At 43.8% G+C, this 21,650-nt stretch overlaps 1 protein-coding gene across 1 annotated transcript in view; it reads left to right on the top strand.

Moving 5' to 3' along the window:
- The window catches only part of LOC118381542 (CUB and sushi domain-containing protein 2-like), a 1,147,246-nt gene that overhangs the window by 895,163 nt on the left and 230,433 nt on the right, over positions 1 to 21,650 (top strand). Inside the window, 3 exon segments of the mRNA XM_052473074.1 lie at positions 9,290 to 9,385; positions 11,589 to 11,792; positions 18,014 to 18,138. Of these exon segments, the coding sequence (XP_052329034.1) occupies positions 9,290 to 9,385; positions 11,589 to 11,792; positions 18,014 to 18,138 (425 nt within the window).

Genomic DNA, 21,650 nt, shown 5'->3' with positions numbered 1-21,650 from the left:
GACTATTCACACCCCTACTAGACTATTCACACCCCTACTAGACTATTCACACCCCTACTAGACTATTCACACCCACTACTAGACTATTCACACCCCTACTAGACTATTCACACCCCTACTAGACTATTCACACCCCTACTAGACTATTCACACCCCTACTAGACTATTCACACCCCTACTAGACTATTCACACCCCTAGACTATTCACACCCCTACTAGACTATTCTAGACTATTCACACCCCTACCCTACTAGACTATTCACACCCCTATTAGACTATTCACACCCCTACTAGACTATTCACACCCCTATTAGACTATTCACACCCCTACTAGACTATTCACACCCCTACTAGACTATTCACACCCCTACTAGACTATTCACACCTATTCACACCCTACTAGACTATTCACACCCCTACTAGACTATTCACACCCCTACTAGACTACTAGACTATTCACACCCCTACCCACACCCCTACTAGAGACTATTCACACCCCTGCTAGACTATTCACACCCCTACTAGACTATTCACACCCCTACTAGACTATTCACACCCCTACTAGACTATTCACACCCCTACTAGACTATTCACACCCCTACTATTCACACCCCTACTAGACTATTCACACCCACCCCTACTAGACTATTCACACCCCTACTAGACTATTCACACCCTATTCACACTAGACTATTCACACCCCTACTAGACTATTCACACCCCTACTAGACTATTCACACCCCTACTATTCACACTAGACCCTACTAGACTATTCACTATTATTCACACCCCTATTCTAGACTATTCACACCCCTACTAGACTATTCACACCCCTACTAGACTATTCACACCCCTACTAGACTATTCACACCCCTACTAGACTATTCACACCCCTACTAGACTATTCACACCCTAGACTACTAGACTATTCACACCCCTATTCACACCCCTACTAGACTATTCACACCCCTACTATTCACTATTCACACCCCTACTAGACTATTCACACCCCTACTAGACTATTCACACCCCTAGACTATTCTAGACTATTCACACCCCTACTAGACTATTCACACCCCCCTACTAGACTATTCACACCCCTACTAGACTATTCACACCCCTACTAGACTATTCACACCCCTACTAGACTATTCACACCCCTACTAGACTATTCACACCCCTACTAGACTATTCACACCCCTATTAGACTATTCACACCCCTACTAGACTATTCACACCCCTACTAGACTATTCACACCCCTACTAGACTATTCACACCCCTACTAGACTATTCACACCCCTACTAGACTATTCACACCCCTACTAGACTATTCACACCCCTACTAGACTATTCACACCCCTACTAGACTATTCACACCCCTACTAGACTATTCACACCCCTATTCACACCCCTACTAGACTATTCACACCCCTACTAGACTATTCACACCCCTACTAGACTATTCACACCCCTACTAGACTATTCACACCCTACTAGACTATTCACACCCCTACTAGACTATTCACACCCCTACTAGACTATTCACACCCCTACTAGACTATTCACACCCCTACTAGACTATTCACACCCCTACTAGACTATTCACACCCCTACTAGACTATTCACACCCCTACTAGACTATTCACACCCCCCCTACTAGACTATTCACACCCCTACTAGACTATTCACACCCCACCCTACTAGACTATTCACACCCCTACTAGACTATTCACACCCCTACTAGACTATTCACACCCCTACTAGACTATTCACACCCCTACTAGACTATTCACACCCCTACTAGACTATTCACACCCCTACTAGACTATTCACACCCCTACTAGACTATTCACACCCCTACTAGACTATTCACACCCCTATTAGACTATTCACACCCCTACTAGACTATTCACACCCCTACTAGACTATTCACACCCCTACTAGACTATTCACACCCCTATTAGACTATTCACACCCCTACTAGACTATTCACACCCCTATTAGACTATTCACACCCCTACTAGACTATTCACACCCCTACTAAACTATTCACACCCCTACTAGACTATTCACACCCCTACTAGACTATTTAAACATGTTGTTGTGCTACAGCCTGAATTTAAAATGGATTAGATTGGAAGATGATGGGGAAAGAAACCTGACATTGAATATCTCTTTTGAAAATGGTGATGTTATTCATTCCATTTTGGATATATCAATAGATGCAGTCATTCTTAACTCAGTTGCCGGAGAGTAAGGAACAGTTTGGACTTAAATTGGCCTGGCAATGTATTACAAGACATGAACATGGCCGTCAAGCAAAAAATCTACAATCAACTTGACAGAACTTGAATCTTAGCTGAGGCGACACCGATCTTTAAAGAATTTTTTAAAAGAATAATAGACAATTAATGTACAGTCGAGTGGTGCAAAGCCCTGAGAGACCCACTTTGACATTACAGAGTATCTTGTGTAGATCGTTGAATGGAACCAGGGGGCAAGGGGCTAGGAAGCAGAATGGAACCAGGGAGCAAGGGGCTTGGAAGCAGAATGGAACCAGGGGGCAAGGGGCTTGGAAGCAGAATGGAACCAGGGGGCAAGGGGCTAGGAAGCAGAACGGAACCAGGGAGCAAGGGGCTAGGAAGCAGAATGGAACCAGGGGGCAAGGGGCTAGGAAGCAGAATGGAACCAGGGAGCAAGGGGCTAGGAAGCAGAATGGAACCAGGGAGCAAGGGGCTAGGAAGCAGAATGGAACCAGGGAGCAAGGGGCTAGGAAGCAGAATGGAACCAGGGGGCAAGGGGCTAGGAAGCAGAATGGAACCAGGGAGCAAGGGGCTAGGAAGCAGAATGGAACCAGGGAGCAAGGGGCTAGGAAGCAGAATGGAACCAGAGGGACTTGGCATACAGTGATAGCTTGGGACAAATACCAGCCCCCCAAATGCACCCTTTTCCCTATAACAGCACACTACGTTTGACTTTGGCAAGACCCATGTACTGTATGATGTGTGGAATGTCTTCCGCTTGCTCTCCCCACACCTACTCGTGTCTGTCTGTGTTAATACCTGTCACCGTTTGCCGTTATTAAACCCTTCCGTCATAACGGCGCACTGAGCACTTCCTGTAATAAACTACACAGCATGGCCTGAGGGGTCCCGCAGCGGAATCAGAGTAACCATGGTGACAATAGCGCAGGCCAGCCATGTTGGGGGCCTTGTGTTACTGTCAACACTTTCTATAATACACCCTCCCACACACACACACCCTCCCACACACACACACACACACACACACACACCCTCCCACACACACAGACCCTCCCACACACACATCCTCCCACACACACACACACACACACACACTCACACACACACACACCCTCCCCCTCACACACACACACACCCTCCCCCCCCCACACACACTCAGACACTGCTTCTGGAAATCTGAGTGTGGGTAGACCATACTCCCTCCTCTCTTTCTCTCCCTCCTCCATCTCTCTCCACAGTTAACACCAAGCAGAGAGAGAGAGAGAGAGAGAGAGAGAGAGAGAGAGAGAGAGAGAGAGAGAGAGAGAGAGAGAGAGAGAGAGAGCAGAGACACAGAGAGAGAGAGAGAGAGAGAGAGAGAGAGAGAGAGAGAGAGAGAGAGAGAGAGAGAGAGAGAGAGAGAGAGGAGGCCCAAAATGAAGCCTGGCCCTAAATTTCAGTTGCTTTTGGGAGACAGCGAGAGAACCGTTAGGGTTAGAAGCACAATTCGACCTCAGGAACATTGCTGATGAAGGCCACTATGAGGTCTACCTGTGTCGATTCTAAGCTTCCTGGAGCAACCCTGTGTAAATCAGTCAGTTGTAAATGGAGGGAAGACATGCAATGGAACAGATAACAGCACTTCCTAGTTGGATTTTCCTGACGTTTTCGCCTGCAATATCAGTTCTGTTATACTCACAGTCAATATATTGAACGTTTTGGAAACTTTAGAGTGTTTCCTATCCTAATTACAGTATATTCTAGCTTCTTTCATTTGGGCACGTTTTTCATCCAAACATCAAAATACTGCCCCCTAGTCTCTAGAGGTTAACATACTAACTTACGACTCAGGATTCTATGAGGTCTACCTGTGTCGATTCTAAGCTTCCTGAAGCAACCGGAAGTGGTTAAAATCACCCTAAAAGTGTTTTTCCTACTTCTTCTTCATATTGCAAATGGACAAAACATATGCCTTATTGACAAGTAAAATATATATAACAATACAATATGACAAAAGTATGTTCATACAGTTCTTATAAATGTAGAATTGACAAAATAAATCGAAAGCATTTTGAAAAATTGTCCAGAAAGCACTTTTTAAAACTCGTTTTTCAACCACTCAACAAATCTCTTGTTAACCAGCTGTAGTTGTGGCAAGTTGGTTAGGATTGTTTACAGACAGATTATTTCACTTATAATTCACTGTATCCCAATTCCAGTGGGTCAGAAGTTTACATACACTAAGTTGACTGTGCCTTTAAACAGCTTGGAAAATTCCAGAAAATGATGTCATGGCTTTAGAAGCTTCTGATAGGCTAATTGACATCATTTGAGTCAATTGGAGGTGTACATGTGGATGTATTTCAAGGCCTACCTTCAAACTCAGTGCCTCTTTGCTTGACATCATGGGAAAATCAAAATAAATCTGCCAAGACCTCAGAAAAACAATTGTAGACCTCCACAAGTCTAGTTCATCATTGGTAGCAATTTCCAAACGGCAGAAGGTACCACATTCATCTGTAAAAACAATAGTACGCAAGAATAAACACCATGGAACCACGCAGCCGTCATACTGCTCAGGAAGGAGACGTGTTCTGTCTTTTAGAGATGAACGTACTTTGGTGTGAAAAGTGCAAATCAATCCCAGAACAACAGCAAAGGACCTCAGTGAGGAAAATTATGTGGATATATTGAAGCAACATCTCAAGACATCACTCAGGAAGTTTGGTCGCAAATGGGTCTTGCAAATGGACAATGACCCAAGCATACTTCGGAAGGACAACAAAGTCAAGGTATTGGAGTGGCCATCACAAAGCCCTGACCTCAATCCAAAAGAAAATGTGTGGGCAGAACTGAAAAAGCTTGTGTGAGCAAGGAGGCCTACAAACCTGACTCCGTTACACCAGCTCTGTCAGGAGGAATGTGCCAAAATCCACCCAATTTATTGTGGAAGGCTACCTGAAATGTTTGACCCAAGTTATACAATTTAAAGGCAATGCTACGAAATACTAAATGAGTTTATGCAAATGGGAATGTGATGAAATAAATAAATGCTGAAGTAAATCATTATCTCTACTATAATTCTGACATTTCACATTCTTAAAAATAAAGTTGTGATCCTAACTGACCTAAAACAGTTGAAATGTATTTAGGTAAGGTGCATGTAAACATCCCACTTCAACTGTATATGTTGTATAAATATCGATTGAAACAAAACATGTGTTGGTAAACTATCCAAATTGCTTATATTTGCATCCTTAAATTTAATTATGCGAGAAATGTTGCTGGAAATGTTTTTTTTTATGCGTAAATACTGATATAATTGTTTTGAAGTAAACACCACATTGTGTTGTGTTGTGTTGTCCTCCCACTACGACAAGGGAAACCGTTAACAGATTAAATACAAAAAAAGTGAAAGTGCACAGGGACCTTCTTTCTAGAAATATCCTTATTCTAGTACTTATGTAACGGATGTGAAACGGCTAGCTTAGTTAGCGGTGGTGCAGCGCTAAACAGCGTTTCAATCGGTGACGTCACTCGCTCTGAGACCTTGAAGTAGTGGTTCTCCTTTGCTCTGCAAAGGGCCGCGGCTTTTGTGGAGCGATGGGCAACGATGCTTCGTGGGTGACTGTTGTTGATGTGTGCAGAGGGTCCCTGGTTCGCGCCCGGGTATGGGCGAGGGGACGGTCTAAAGTTATACTGTTACAGTGACATGATGATCATTGCTTCGGCTTTCTTCTTGACAGGTAAACAAATCAAAATAATTCTTGCTCTTTTGGCCATAATAAATATCTCATCATTACACCTGGGAGTCAGCAAGCAAGAACAGGGAGTGAATGTAATAATAAATGAAACATGGAACAGAACGAGAACCACCAGTAGCGTGAAACTCAGTAACATAATCAATAACACCTGAGGAAACAACCAAAGGGGAGTGACGGATATGTGGAATGTAATCAGGAAGTTGGAATGTAATCAGGAAGTTGGGATGTAATCAGGAAGTTGGGATGTAATCAGGAAGTTGGGATGTAATCAGGAAGTTGGGATGTAATCAGGAAGGTGGAATGTAATCAGGAAGTTGGGATGTAATCAGGAAGTTGGGATGTAATCAGGAAGGTGGAATGTAATCAGGAAGTTGGGATGTAATCAGGAAGTTGGAATGTAATCAGGAAGTTGGGATGTAATCAGGAAGTTGGGATGTAATCAGGAAGTTGGGATGTAATCAGGAAGTTGGGATGTAATCAGGAAGTTGGGATGTAATCAGGAAGTTGGGATGTAATCAGGAAGTTGGGATGTAATCAGGAAGTTGGAATGTAATCAGGAAGTTGGGATGTAATCAGGAAGTTGGGATGTAATCAGGAAGTTGGAATGTAATCAGGAAGTTGGGATGTAATCAGGAAGGTGGGATGTAATCAGGAAGTTGGGATGTAATCAGGAAGTTGGGATGTAATCAGGAAGGTGGAATGTAATCAGGAAGTTGGGATGTAATCAGGAAGTTGGGATGTAATCAGGAAGTTGGAATGTAATCAGGAAGTTGGGATGTAATCAGGAAGTTGGGATGTAATCAGGAAGTTGGGATGTAATCAGGAAGTTGGGATGTAATCAGGAAGGTGATTAGAGTCCAGGAGAGTCTCACGAGGCGCTGGTGCGGGTAACGATGGTGACACGTGTGCGTAATAATGAGTTAACTGGCGACAACGAGTGCCGGAGTGGAGGAGCGGGATTAGTCGTGACATTCACGTAGACTATACTCTGTTGACTAGGGTGCACGAGCCAATACCAGATTGGGCAAATTGATGGAAACACATTTTTGGTGGGAAAAGGAGCATATGGTTTTCATACAGATTTTTGAATATTCACATGAAAATCCGTCACCAGTCGGATGGAAAACTAGCAAGTGAAAAGGTATGTTTAAATTAGTTTCAGGTCCTAAAACTAAACCATGTGCTCCCACAGGGCTAACTCAGCTGTCTCTTCCATGGGAAAGAAGTACTACTAGTGACTACGAGCTACTACTAGCAACTATTAGCTACTACTAGCAACTATTAGCTACTACTAAATACTACTAGCAACTATTAGCTACTACTAGCAACTATTAGCTACTACTAAATACTACTAGCAACTATTAGCTACTACTAGCAACTATTAGCTACTACTAGCTACTACTAGCTACTACTAGCAACTATTAGCTACTACTAGCTACTACTAGCAACTATTAGCTACAACTAGCTACTACTAATGACTACTAGGTACTACTAGCTACTACTAGTGACTACTAGCTACTACTAGCAACTATTAGCTACTACTAGCAACTATTAGCTACTACTAGTGACTACTAGGTAATACTAGCTACTACTAGTGACTAGCTACTACTAGCAACTGTTAGCTACTACTAAATACTACTAGCAACTATTAGCTACTACTAGCAACTACTAGCTACTACTAGCTACTACTAATGACTACAATCAACTATTAGCTACTACTAGCTACTACTAGTGACTACTAGCAACTATTAGCTACTACCTACTACTAGTGACTACTAGGTAAAACTAGCTACTACTAGTGACTACTAGCTACTACTAGTGACTACAAGTGACTATTTGCTACTACTAGTGACTACTAGCATCTATTAGCTACCAGTAGCTACTACTAGTGACTACTAGTGACTACAAGCTACTACTTGTTACTACTAGCTACTTCTAGCTGCTACTAGTTACTACTATTGACTACTAGTCACTACTAGTGACTACTAGTCACTACTAGTGACTGCTAGCTACTACTAGCTACTACTAGCTACTACTAGTGACTACTAGTGACTACAAGCTACTACTTGTTACTACTAGCTACTTCTAGCTGCTACTAGTTACTACTATTGACTACTAGTCACTACTAGTGACTGCTAGCTACTACTAGCTACTACTAGCTACTACGAGTGACTACAAGCTACTACTAGCTACTTCTTGCTACACCTAGCTACATGTCCAACATTCCTTACCTTACACATATTGTTCCTGTGTTGTATCTAGGTTTATCTGTCTCCTCATCTCTCACTCCTCTTCCTCCTCCTCTTCCTCCTCTTTCCTTCCTCTCATCCGCCTTTCATCCTCCTCCTCTCTTCCTCCCCCTCTCACTCCTCTTCCTCCTTCTCACTACTCTTCCTCCTCCTCTCCCTCCTTCTCACTCCTCTACCTCCACTCCCTCCTCTCTCCTTCCTCTTCCTCCTCTCCCTCCTCCTCTCATCCAACTCTTCCTCCTCCTCTCTTCCTCCTCCTCTCACTCCTCCCTCCTCCTCTCTCTCCTTCTCCTCTCTTCCTCCTCCTCTCTCTCCTTCTCACTACTCTTCCTCCTCTTCTCCCTCCTCTCTTCCTCCTCCTCCTCTCACTCCTCTTGCTCCTCCTCTCACTCCTCTCCCTCCTCCTCTCCCTCCTCTTCCTCCTCTTCTCCCTCCGTTCTTCCTCCTCCTCTCCCTCCTCCCTCCCTCCTCTCTTCCTCCTCCTCTCCCTCCTCTCTTCCTCCTCCTCTCCCTCCTTCTCCCTCTTCTCTCCATCCTCTTCCTCCTCTTCCTCCTTCTCACTCTTCTACCTCCTCTCCCTCCTCTCCCTCCTCTTCCTCCTCTCCCTCCTCTTCTCCCTCCTCTCTCCTTCCTCTCTCCTTCCCCTTCCTCCTCCTCCCCTCCTCCTCTCTTCCTCCTCCTCTCACTCCTCTTGCTCCTCCTCTCACTCCTCTCCCTCCTCCTCTCCCTCCTGTTCCTCCTCCTCTCTTCCTCCTCCTCTCCCTCCTCTCTTCCTTCTCTCCCTCCTCTCTCCCTTCTCTTCTTCCTCCTCCTCCCTCCTCTCTCACTCCTTTTCCTTCTCCTCTCCCTTCTCTTCCTCTTCCTCTCTCCCTCATCTTCTCCCTCCTCTTCTCACTCCTCCTCTTCATCCTCCTCTCACTCCTCTTCCTCCTCCTCCTCTTCCCTCTTCCTTCCTCTTCCTCCTCTTCCTCCACCTCTCCCTCCTCGTCTCTCACTCCACTCTTTTTCTCTGTGTCATTCTCTCTTTCTCAGGTGAGTCGCTGCCGTTGGCAACGTCCAATCAGGTTCTAATCCGATTCACCTCCAAAGGCCAATCCAGCTCCAAAGGATTCCACCTGGTGTATCAAGGTAAGACAGACAGACAGACAGACAGACAGACAGACAGACAGACAGACAGACAGACAGACAGACACACACACACTGGAGTACATCTCTCCCCTCTCTGTACCTCTCAGCCTGTTCTAACAAGCCTGTTTCTCTACATAATGGATGACTGGGCTTTTAGGCACAGCAGTACCCTACTAGCACGATACCAATCCTCTACCACGTTTGTGTGTGTGCCCGTGCATCTATTTATGCCTCTGTGTTTTAGCGGTTTCTGTGTGTGTGTGTGTGTGTGTGTGTGTGTGTGTGTGTGTGTGTGTGTGTGTGTGTGTGTGTGTGTGTGTGTGTGTGTGTGTGTGTGTGTGTGTGTGTGTGTGTGTGTGTGTGTGTGTGTGTGTGTGTGTGTGTGTGTGTGTGTGTGTGTGTGTGTGTGTGTGTGTGTGTGTGTAAGCTTGTTTGTGTGCAAGCGTGTGTGCGTGCCTTCAAGTGTGTGTTTGTACGCGCCGTGTCCTTAAATATAGTTCTGTTCTGATGTTTAACTGTGCTACAGAGTTACCTATAGGTCTCTATCTATATCTATGATGTTTAACTGTGCTACAGAGTTACCTATAGGTCTCTATCTATATCTATGATGTTTAACTGTGCTACAGAGTTACCTATAGGTCTCTATCTATATCTATGATGTTTAACTGTGCTACAGAGTTACCTATATGTCTCTATCTATATCTATGATGTTTAACTGTGCTACAGAGTTACCTATATGTCTCTATCTATATCTATGATGTTTAACTGTGCTACAGGGTTACCTATAGGTCTCTATCTATGATGTTTAACTGTGCTACAGAGTTACCTATAGGTCTCTATCTATATCTATGATGTTTAACTGTGCTACAGAGTTACCTAAATGTCTCTATCTATGGTGTTTAACTGTGCTACAGAGTTACCTATAGGTCTCTATCTATGATGTTTAACTGTGCTACAGGGTTACCTATAGGTCTCTATCTATATCTATGGTGTTTAACTGTGCTACAGGGTTACCTATAGGTCTCTATCTATATCTATGGTGTTTAACTGTGCTACAGGGTTACCTATAGGTCTCTATCTATATCTATGGTGTTTAACTGTGCTACAGGGTTACCTATAGGTCTCTATCTATGGTGTTTAACTGTGCTACAGGTTACCTATAGGTCTCTATCTATATCTATGGTGTTTAACTGTGCTACAGAGTTACCTATATGTCTCTATCTATGATGTTTAACTGTGCTACAGAGTTACCTATAGGTCTCTATCTATGATGTTTAACTGTGCTACAGAGTTACCTATAGGTCTCTATCTATATCTATGATGTTTAACTGTGCTACAGAGTTACCTATAGGTCTCTATCTATGATGTTTAACTGTGCTACAGGGTTACCTATAGGTCTATATCTATGATGTTTAACTGTGCTACAGAGTTACCTATAGGTCTCTATCTATGGTGTCTGTGCTCTATCTATGGTGTTTAACTGTTTTATAGAGTTACCTATAGGTCTCTATCTATGGTGTTTAACTGTGCTACAGAGTTACCTATAGGTCTCTATCTATGATGTTTAACTGTGCTACAGGGTTACCTATAGGTCTCTATCTATGGTGTTTAACTGTGCTACAGGGTTACCGAGAGGTCTCTATCTATGATGTTTAACTGTGCTACAGAGTTACCTATAGGTCTCTATCTATGGTGTTTAACTGTGCTACAGAGTTACCTATAGGTCTCTATCTATGATGTTTAACTGTGCTACAGGGTTACCTATAGGTCTCTATCTATGGTGTTTAACTGTTTTATAGAGTTACCTATAGGTCTCTATCTATGATGTTTAACTGTGCTACAGAGTTACCTAAATGTCTCTATCTATGATGTTTAACTGTGCTACAGAGTTACCTATATGTCTCTATCTATATCTATGATGTTTAACTGTGCTACAGAGTTACCTAAAGGTCTCTATCTATGATGTTTAACTGTGCTACAGGGTTACCTATAGGTCTCTATCTATGGTGTTTAACTGTGCTACAGAGTTACCTATAGGTCTCTATCTATGATGTTTAACTGTGCTACAGAGTTACCTATAGGTCTCTATCTATGGTGTTTAACTGTGCTACAGAGTTACCTAAAGTCTCTCAGGCTCCTAGATAATCACTACTTGGTAAAGCCCCACTGACCAGACGAACACTCTCCTTCTCTTCCTCGACAGCGGTGCCAAGGACCAGTGCCACCCAGTGCACTTCAGTCCCAGAGCCCAGGAACGGGAGGAGGACGGGGAATAACTTTGCTGTGGAAGCCGTGATCCGCTTTGAATGTTCCCCCGGATACGTATTGGAGGGATCCACCGCCATAGAGTGTCTGACTGTCCCCAACGCCCTGGCTAACTGGAACTCATCTATACCCAGCTGTATAGGTAGGACACAGAGACATACCTGTATAGGTAGGACACAGAGACACACCTGTGTAGGTAGGACACAGAGACATACCTGTATAGGTAGGACACAGAGACACACCTGTGTAGGTAGGACACAGAGACACACCTGTATAGGCAGGACACAGAGACACACCTGTATAGGTAGGACACAGAGACACACCTGTATAGGTAGGACACAGAGACACACCTGTATAGGTAGGACACAGAGACACACCTGTATAGGTAGGACACAGAGACACACCTGTATAGGTAGGACACAGAGACACACCTGTATAGGTAGGACACAGAGACACACCTGTGTAGGTAGGACACAGAGACACACCTGTATAGGTAGGACACAGAGACACACCTGTGTAGGTAGGACACAGAGACACACCTGTGGTAGGTAGGACACAGAGACACACCTGTGGACACAGAGACACACCTGTAGGTAGGACACAGAGACACACCTGTATAGGCAGGACACAGAGACACACCTGTATAGGTAGGACACAGAGACACACCTGTGTAGGTAGGACACAGAGACACACCTGTATAGGTAGGACACAGAGACACACCTGTATAGGTAGGACACAGAGACACACCTGTATAGGTAGGACACAGAGACACACCTGTGTAGGTAGGACACAGAGACACACCTGTGTAGGTAGGACACAGAGACACACCTGTATAGGCAGGACACAGAGACACACCTGTATAGGTAGGACACAGAGACACACCTGTGTAGGTAGGACACAGAGACACACCTGTATAGGTAGGACACAGAGACACACCTGTATAGGTAGGACACAGAGACACACCTGTGTAGGTAGGACACAGAGACACACCTGTATAGGTAGGACACAGAGACACACCTGTATAGGTAGGACACAGAGACACACCTGTATAGGTAGGACACAGAGACACACCTGTATAGGTAGGACACAGAGACACACCTGTATAGGTAGGACACAGAGACACACCTGTATAGGTAGGACACAGAGACACACCTGTATAGGTAGGACACAGAGACACACCTGTATAGGTAGGACACAGAGACACACCTGTATAGGTAGGACACAGAGACACACCTGTATAGGTAGGACACAGAGACACACCTGTATAGGTAGGACACAGAGACACACCTGTATAGGTAGGACACAGAGACACACCTGTATAGGTAGGACACAGAGACACACCTGTATAGGTAGGACACAGACACACATACACACACACACACCTGTGTCCTGTATAGGTAGGACTGATGTGGAGGGGACACAGCCCCAGCCGTCCCCTGTCGCCACCAGCAACAAGACACACCTGTAACGCACACCTCGACCCTGGCAACCAGTATAGGCACGCATCGACCCAGAGACACACCTGTAGTCACAAACACACCATGAGGCACACACCTGGTGGCAGTACTGCTACAGGGTCAAACACACATGCACAGAGACACACACACACACACACACACACACCTGTACACACACACACACACACACACACACCTGTACACAGAGACACACACACACACACACACACACACACACACACACACACACACACACACACACACACACACACACCACACACACACACACACACACACACACACACACACACACACACACACACACACACACACACACACACACACACACACACACACACACACACACACACACACACACACACACACACACACACACACACACACACACACACACACACACACACACACACACACACACACACACACACACACACACACACACACACACACACACACACACACACACACACACACACACACACACACACACACACACACACACACACACACACACACACACACACACACACACACACACACACACACACACACACACACACACACACACACACACACACACACACACACACACACACACACACACACACACACACACACACACACACACACACACACACACACACACACACACACCTGTGCAGCCACAGATGTTCACCTGTGCAGCCACCAGATGTTCACCTGTGCAGCCACCAGATGTTCACCTGTGCAGCCACCAGATGTTCACCTGTGGCACACCTGTGCAGCCACCAGATGTTCACCTGTGCAGCCACCAGATGTTCACACACTGTTCACACAGCCACCAGATGTTCACCTGTGCAGCACACCAGATGTTCACCTGTGCAGCCACACAGATGTTCACCTGTGCAGCCACCAGATGTTCACCTGTGCAGCCACCAGATGTTCACCTGTGCAGCCACCAGATGTTCACCTGTGCAGCCACCAGATGTTCACCTGTGCAGCCACCAGATGTTCTGTTAATCAGCCTGTGGCAGCAAGCAGGGAACATTTTGTTAGAAGATACAGAATGGATTCCACTGTGTTATAGACGATTCAACACAGATACAGAATGGATTCCACTGTGTTATAGACGATTCAACACAGATACAGAATGGATTCCACTGTGTTATAGACGATTCAACACAGATACAGAATGGATTCCACTGTGTTATAGACGATTCAACACAGATACAGAATGGATTCCACTGTGTTATAGTCGATTCAACACAGATACAGAATGGATTCCACTGTGTTATAGACGATTCAACACAGATACAGAATGGATTCCACTGTGTTATAGACGATTCAACACAGATACAGAATGGATTCCACTGTGTTATAGACGATTCAACACAGATACAGAATGGATTCCACTGTGTTATAGACGATTCAACACAGATACAGAATGGATTCCACTGTGTTATACCATTCAACACAGATACAGAATGGATTCCACTGTGTTATAGACCATTCAACACAGATACAGAATGGATTCCACTGTGTTATAGACCATTCAACACAGATACAGAATGGATTCCACTGTGTTATAGACGATTCAACACAGATACAGAATGGATTCCACTGTGTTATAGACGATTCAACACAGATACAGAATGGATTCCACTGTGTTATAGACGATTCAACACAGATACAGAATGGATTCCACTGTGTTATAGACGATTCAACACAGATACAGAATGGATTCCACTGTGTTATAGACGATTCAACACAGATACAGAATGGATTCCACTGTGTTATAGACGATTCAACACAGATACAGAATGGATTCCACTGTGTTATAGACATTCAACACAGATACAGAATGGATTCCACTGTGTTATAGACGATTCAACACAGATACAGAATGGATTCCACTGTGTTATAGACGATTCAACACAGATACAGAATGGATTCCACTGTGTTATAGACCATTCAACACAGATACAGAATGGATTCCACTGTGTTATAGACGATTCAACACAGATACAGAATGGATTCCACTGTGTTATAGACGATTCAACACAGATAGATACAGAATGGATTCCACTGTGTTATAGACCATTCAACACAGATACAGAATGGATTCCACTGTGTTATAGACTATTCAACACAGATACAGAATGGATTCCACTGTGTTATAGACGATTCAACACAGATACAGAATGGATTCCACTGTGTTATAGACGATTCAACACAGATACAGAATGGATTCCACTGTGTTAGACGATTCAACACAGATACAGAATGGATTCCACTGTGTTATAGACTATTCAACACAGATACAGAATGGATTCCACTGTGTTATAGACGATTCAACACAGATACAGAATGGATTCCACTGTGTTATAGACGATTCAACACAGATACAGAATGGATTCCACTGTGTTATAGACTATTCAACACAGATACAGAATGGATTCCACTGTGTTATAGACGATTCAACACAGATACAGAATGGATTCCACTGTGTTATAGACTATTCAACACAGATACAGAATGGATTCCACTGTGTTATAGACGATTCAACACAGATACAGAATGGATTCCACTGTGTTATAGACGATTCAACACAGATACAGAATGGATTCCACTGTGTTATAGACGATTCAACACAGATACAGAATGGATTCCACTGTGTTATAGACGATTCAACACAGATACAGAATGGATTCCACTGTGTTATAGACGATTCAACACAGATACAGAATGGATTCCACTGTGTTATAGACGATTCAACACAGATACAGAATGGATTCCACTGTGTTATAGTCGATTCAACACAGATACAGAATGGATTCCACTGTGTTATAGACGATTCAACACAGATACAGAATGGATTCCACTGTGTTATAGTCGATTCAACACAGATACAGAATGGATTCCACTGTGTTATAGACGATTCAACACAGATACAGAATGGATTCCACTGTGTTATAGACCATTCAACACAGATACAGAATGGATTCCACTGTGTTATAGACGATTCAACACAGATACAGAATGGATTCCACTGTGTTATAGACGATTCAACACAGATACAGAATGGATTCCACTGTGTTATAGACGATTCAACACAGATACAGAATGGATTCCACTGTGTTATAGACCATTCAACACAGGTACAGAATGGATTCCACTGTGTTATAGACGATTCAACACAGATACAGAATGGATTCCACTGTGTTATAGACGATTCAACACAGGTACAGAATGGATTCCACTGTGTTATTAGACGATTCAACACAGATACAGAATGGATTCCACTGTGTTATAGACTTTCAACACAGATACAGAATGGATTCCACTGTGTTATAGACGATTCAACACAGATACAGAATGGATTCCACTGTGTTATAGACCATTCAACACAGATACAGAATGGATTCCACTGTGTTATAGACGATTCAACACAGATACAGAATGGATTCCACTGTGTTATAGACTATTCAACACAGATACAGAATGGATTCCACTGTGTTAGACTATTCAACACAGATACAGAATGGATTCCACTGTGTTATAGACGATTCAACCCTCAACACAGATACAGAATGGATTCAGATACAGAATGGATTCCACTGTGTTATAGACTTCAACACAGATACAGAATGGATTCCACTGTGTTATAGACGATTCAACACAGGTACAGAATGGATTCCACTGTGTTATAGACTGATTCAACACAGATACAGAATGGATTCCACTGTGTTATAGACTGTTCAACACAGATACAGAATGGATTCCACTGTGTTATAGACGATTCAACACAGATACAGAATGGATTCCACTGTGTTATAGACTGTTCAACACAGATACAGAATGGATTCCACTGAGTTATAGACGATTCCACAGATACAGAATGGATTCCACTGTGTTATAGACGATTCAACACAGATACAGAATGGATTCCACTGTGTTATAGACGATTCAACACAGATACAGAATGGATTCCACTGTGTTAGACTATTCAACACAGATACAGAATGGATTCCACTGTGTTATAGACTATTCAACACAGGTACAGAATGGATTCCACTGTGTTATAGACTATTCAGAGACTGTCCGCTAACACAGATACAGAATGGATTCCACTGTGTTATAGACGATTCAACACAGATACAGAATGGATTCCACTGTGTTATAGACTATTCAACACAGATACAGAATGGATTCCACTGTGTTATAGTCGATTCAACACAGATACAGAATGGATTCCACTGTGTTGTAGACGATTCAACACAGATACAGAATGGATTCCACTGTGTTATAGTCGATTCAACACAGATACAGAATGGATTCCACTGAGTGTGCCTTGCATTACATATTTTCGTGATTTCATGATATTTCAGATTTCCGTTCTCTAAATGATAATTTGTCTGTAAATGTTCTTCTCTCTCTTTATTTGCCTTTCTCGTTATTTCAGTTAGTCTCCCCCCCCATCCCTCTCCCCTCCCTCTCCCCTCCCTCTCTCTCTCTTCCTCCTGTCCAGTACCATGTGGTGGTAATCTGACCCTTTCACCTCCATCTCTCTCTCTCTCTCTCAGCTAAAACTCTCTCTCTCTCTCTCTCTCTCTTCCTCTCTCTCAGTACCATGTGGTCTCTCAACTTCAACTTTCCAGCTCTACATCTCTCTCTCTCTCTCCCTCTCTCAACTCTCTCTCTTCCTCCTGTCCAGTTCTATGTGGTAAAAACTCTGACCCTTTCACCTCCATCTCTCTCTCTCTCTCAACGTTCTCTCTCTCTCTCTCTCTCTCTCTCCCAGCAGGATAAAACTCTCTCTCGTCTGGGCCCAGCTTCCTCCTGTCCAGTACCATGTGGTGGTAATCTGACCCTCTCCCCTCCCTCTCTCTCTCTTCCTCCTGTCCAGTACCATGTGGTGGTAATCTGGCCCAGCGGACCGGTACCATCCTGTCTCCTGGTTTTCCTGAGCCCTATCTCAACAGTCTCAACTGTGTCTGGAAGATCACGGTCCCGGAAGGATCAGGAATACAGGTATAAACCTTCAACTGTCTGGACTGTCCTCTAGACTGTCCTCTAGACTGTCCTCTAGACTGTCCGCTAGACTGTCCTCTAGACTGTCCTCTAGACTGTCCGCTAGACTGTCCGCTAGACTGTCCTCTAGACTGTCCGCTACACTGTCCGCTAGACTGTCCACTAGACTCTCCTGTAGACTGTCCTCTAGACTGTCTGCTAGACTCTCCACAAGACTGTCCTCTAGACTGTCTGCGAGACTCTCCTCTAGACTGTCCTCTAGACTGTCAGCAAGACTCTCCTCTAGAATGTCCTCTAGACTGTTCGCTAGACTGTACTCCAGACTGTCCTCCAGACTGTCCGCTAGAATCTCCTCCAGACTGTCCTCTAGATTGTCCGCTAGACTCTCCTGTAGACTGTCCGCGTTGACTCCCAGCAGACTAAAACTCAGACTGTCCTCTAGACTCTCAGGATAAACTGCCCGCTCAGACTTCCTCAGACTACAAGTAGACTGTCAGGATAAAACTAGACTTGTCCCAGTAGACTGTCCACTACACTGTCCTCTAGTCTGTCATCAGACTAAAAACTAGACTTCCTCCAGACTGTCCTCAGATAAAATACAGTCACGCTGGGCCCAGCAGGATAAAACTATCAGCTTGTCACAGCAGGATAAAACTCTTTTTTTCATCAGACTTTCATTCATCAAAAGTTACCTGAAGTCAAGCTGGATTTTAGTCCTCGTTGATGCATTAGAACCGTCCACAACCGTCACTGTTCTTCCACTGTCTGTGTTCTGACTGTTACCACAAAAACATCATCAGGACAAAAAAATATTATGTTTTACTGAGTTTATATGAGTCACCAACAGAGTTTTCCAGACGTTTTTGTTCCTCAAAAGTGTTCTGAAGACAAGCTCCTGCAGTCTTTCATCCTCGGTAACATTTTACTAAAGTGACATTCATTTTAAGTGTTATAAAACATTATGAATGTACCTACACTACAAGACGAGAGTATCGCAAAACTTTTTCTTTTAAAGATCTCAAAGAAGAGTAGGCAAATGGGAGCGCAAATGTACTTAGGCTTTCATTTATTTTTTCAAAGGACACAACTTGTGTCAACAACTTGCCAAGAAACCAAAAGAATGTTGACAGAAAACTACAACTTCAACGTTGGGCCCAGCAGGATAAAACTACAACGTCAACCTTGGGCCCAGCAGGATAAAACTACAACTTCAACGTTGGGCCCAGCAGGATAAAACTACAACTTCAACGTTGGGCCCAGCAGGATAAAACTACAACTTCAACGTTGGGCCCAGCAGGATAAAACTACAACTTCAACGTTGGGCCCAGCAGGATAAAACTACAACGTCAACGTTGGGCCCAGCAGGATAAAACTACAACTTCAACGTTGGGCCCAGCAGGATAAAACTACAACGTCAACGTTGGGCCCAGCAGGATAAAACTACAACGTCAACGTTGGGCCCAGCAGGATAAAACTACAACTTCAACGTTGGGCCCAGCAGGATAAAACTACAACTTCAACGTTGGGCCCAGCAGGATAAAACTACAACTTCAACGTTGGGCCCAGCAGGATAAAACTACAACTTCAACGTTGGGCCCAGCAGGATAAAACTACAACTTCAACGTTGGGCCCAGCAGGATAAAACTACAACTTCAACGTTGGGCCCAGCAGGATAAAACTACAACTTCAACGTTGGGCCCAGCAGGATAAAACTACAACTTCAACGTTGGGCCCAGCAGGATAAAACTACAACTTCAACGTTGGGCCCAGCAGGATAAAACTACAACTTCAACGTTGGGCCCAGCAGGATAAAACTACAACGTCAACGTTGGGCCCAGCAGGATAAAACTACAACTTCAACGTTGGGCCCAGCAGGATAAAACTACAACTTCAACGTTGGGCCCAGCAGGATAAAACTACAACGTCAACGTTGGGCCCAGCAGGATAAAACTACAACCTCAACGTTGGGCCCAGCAGGATAAAACTACAACTTCAACGTTGGGCCCAGCAGGATAAAACTACAACTTCAACGTTGGGCCCAGCAGGATAAAACTACAACTTCAACGTTGGGCCCAGCAGGATAAAACTACAACGTCAACGTTGCTGTTAAAATAGGAAGATGTGCAGGCTACAGCAACATTGTCAGCTATATTATGAAAAAAAAATTGCTAGTTAATCAGTTAAAAGTATCTAGTTGATTTCAATTACTTTACAATGACTTTTTAAACTTTTGTTTAACAAAACTTGTTTAAACTTGTTCATTTACATGCGATTTAAATCAAGCTAACTAACGTTACTGTTATTTGCAGTAGATAGCTATGTTTGCCACATGATGAGCTGACATCTCTTCTCCCATTTTATGTTAATCTTCTTCTGATTTCAGCTATATTATTTGCTGGCACGAGCTCTCAATATCATCCCATTGGCTCTCCAAGCTGTCCATGAAATTTCAGCTACCGTGCATTCAGAAACTATTCAGACCCCTTGACTTTTTCCATATTTTGTTATGTTAGATGTTATGTTATTATAAAATATATTACATTGTTTATCCCCCTTATAAATCTACACACAATATCCCATAATGACGGAAATACCTTATTACAGATACCTTATTTACATAAGTATTCAGACCCTTTTCTATGAGACTTGAAATGGAGCTCAGGTGTATACTGTTTCCATTAATCATCCTTGATGTTTCTACAACTTGATTGGAGTCCACCTGTGTTAAATTCAATTGATTGGACATGATTTGGAAAGACACACACCTGTCTATGTAAGGTCCCACAGTTGATAGAGCATGCCAGAGCGAAAACCAAGCCATGAGGTAAAATTAATTGTCTATAGAGCTCAGAGAGGCACCTAAAGACTCTCAGACCATGTGAAACAATATTCTCTGGTCTGATGAAACCAAGATTGCACTCTATGGTCTGAATGCCAAGGATCACGGTTAGATGAAACCTGACACCATCCCTACAGTGAAGCATGGTGGTGGCAGCATCATGCTGTGCGGATGTTGTTCAGCAGCAGGGAATGGGAGACTAGTCAGGATCAAGGGAAAGATGGACAAAGCAAAGTACAGAGAGATCCTTGCTGAAAACCTGCTCCAGTGTGCTCAGGGCCTCAGACTGGGGTGAAGGTTCACCTTCCAACAGGACAGCAACCCTAAGCACACAACCAAGACAATGCAAGAGTGGCTTCAGGAATGTCCTTGAGTGGCCCAGCCAGAGCCCGGACTTGAACCCGATCGAACATCTCTGGAGAGACCTGAAAATAGCTGTGAAGTGACTCTCCCCATCCAACCTGACAGCTTGAGAGGATCTGCAGAGAAGAATGAGAGAAACTCCCCAAATACAGGTTTGACAAGCTTGTAGCGTCATAACCCAAGAAGACTCAAGGCTGTAATCGCTGCCAAAGGTGCTTCAGCAAAGTACTGAGTAAAGGGTCTGATTTCAGTTTTTTGTATATATACATTTGCAAACATTTAAAAAAAACTTGTTTTGAGTTGTCATTAT

The sequence above is a fragment of the Oncorhynchus keta genome, chromosome 20 (assembly GCF_023373465.1).
Source record: "Oncorhynchus keta strain PuntledgeMale-10-30-2019 chromosome 20, Oket_V2, whole genome shotgun sequence".
Classification (NCBI taxonomy): Eukaryota; Metazoa; Chordata; class Actinopteri; order Salmoniformes; family Salmonidae; genus Oncorhynchus; species Oncorhynchus keta.
The sequence above is the reverse complement of the archived record's forward strand: the minus strand, read 5'-3'. Positions and strand labels throughout refer to the sequence as shown.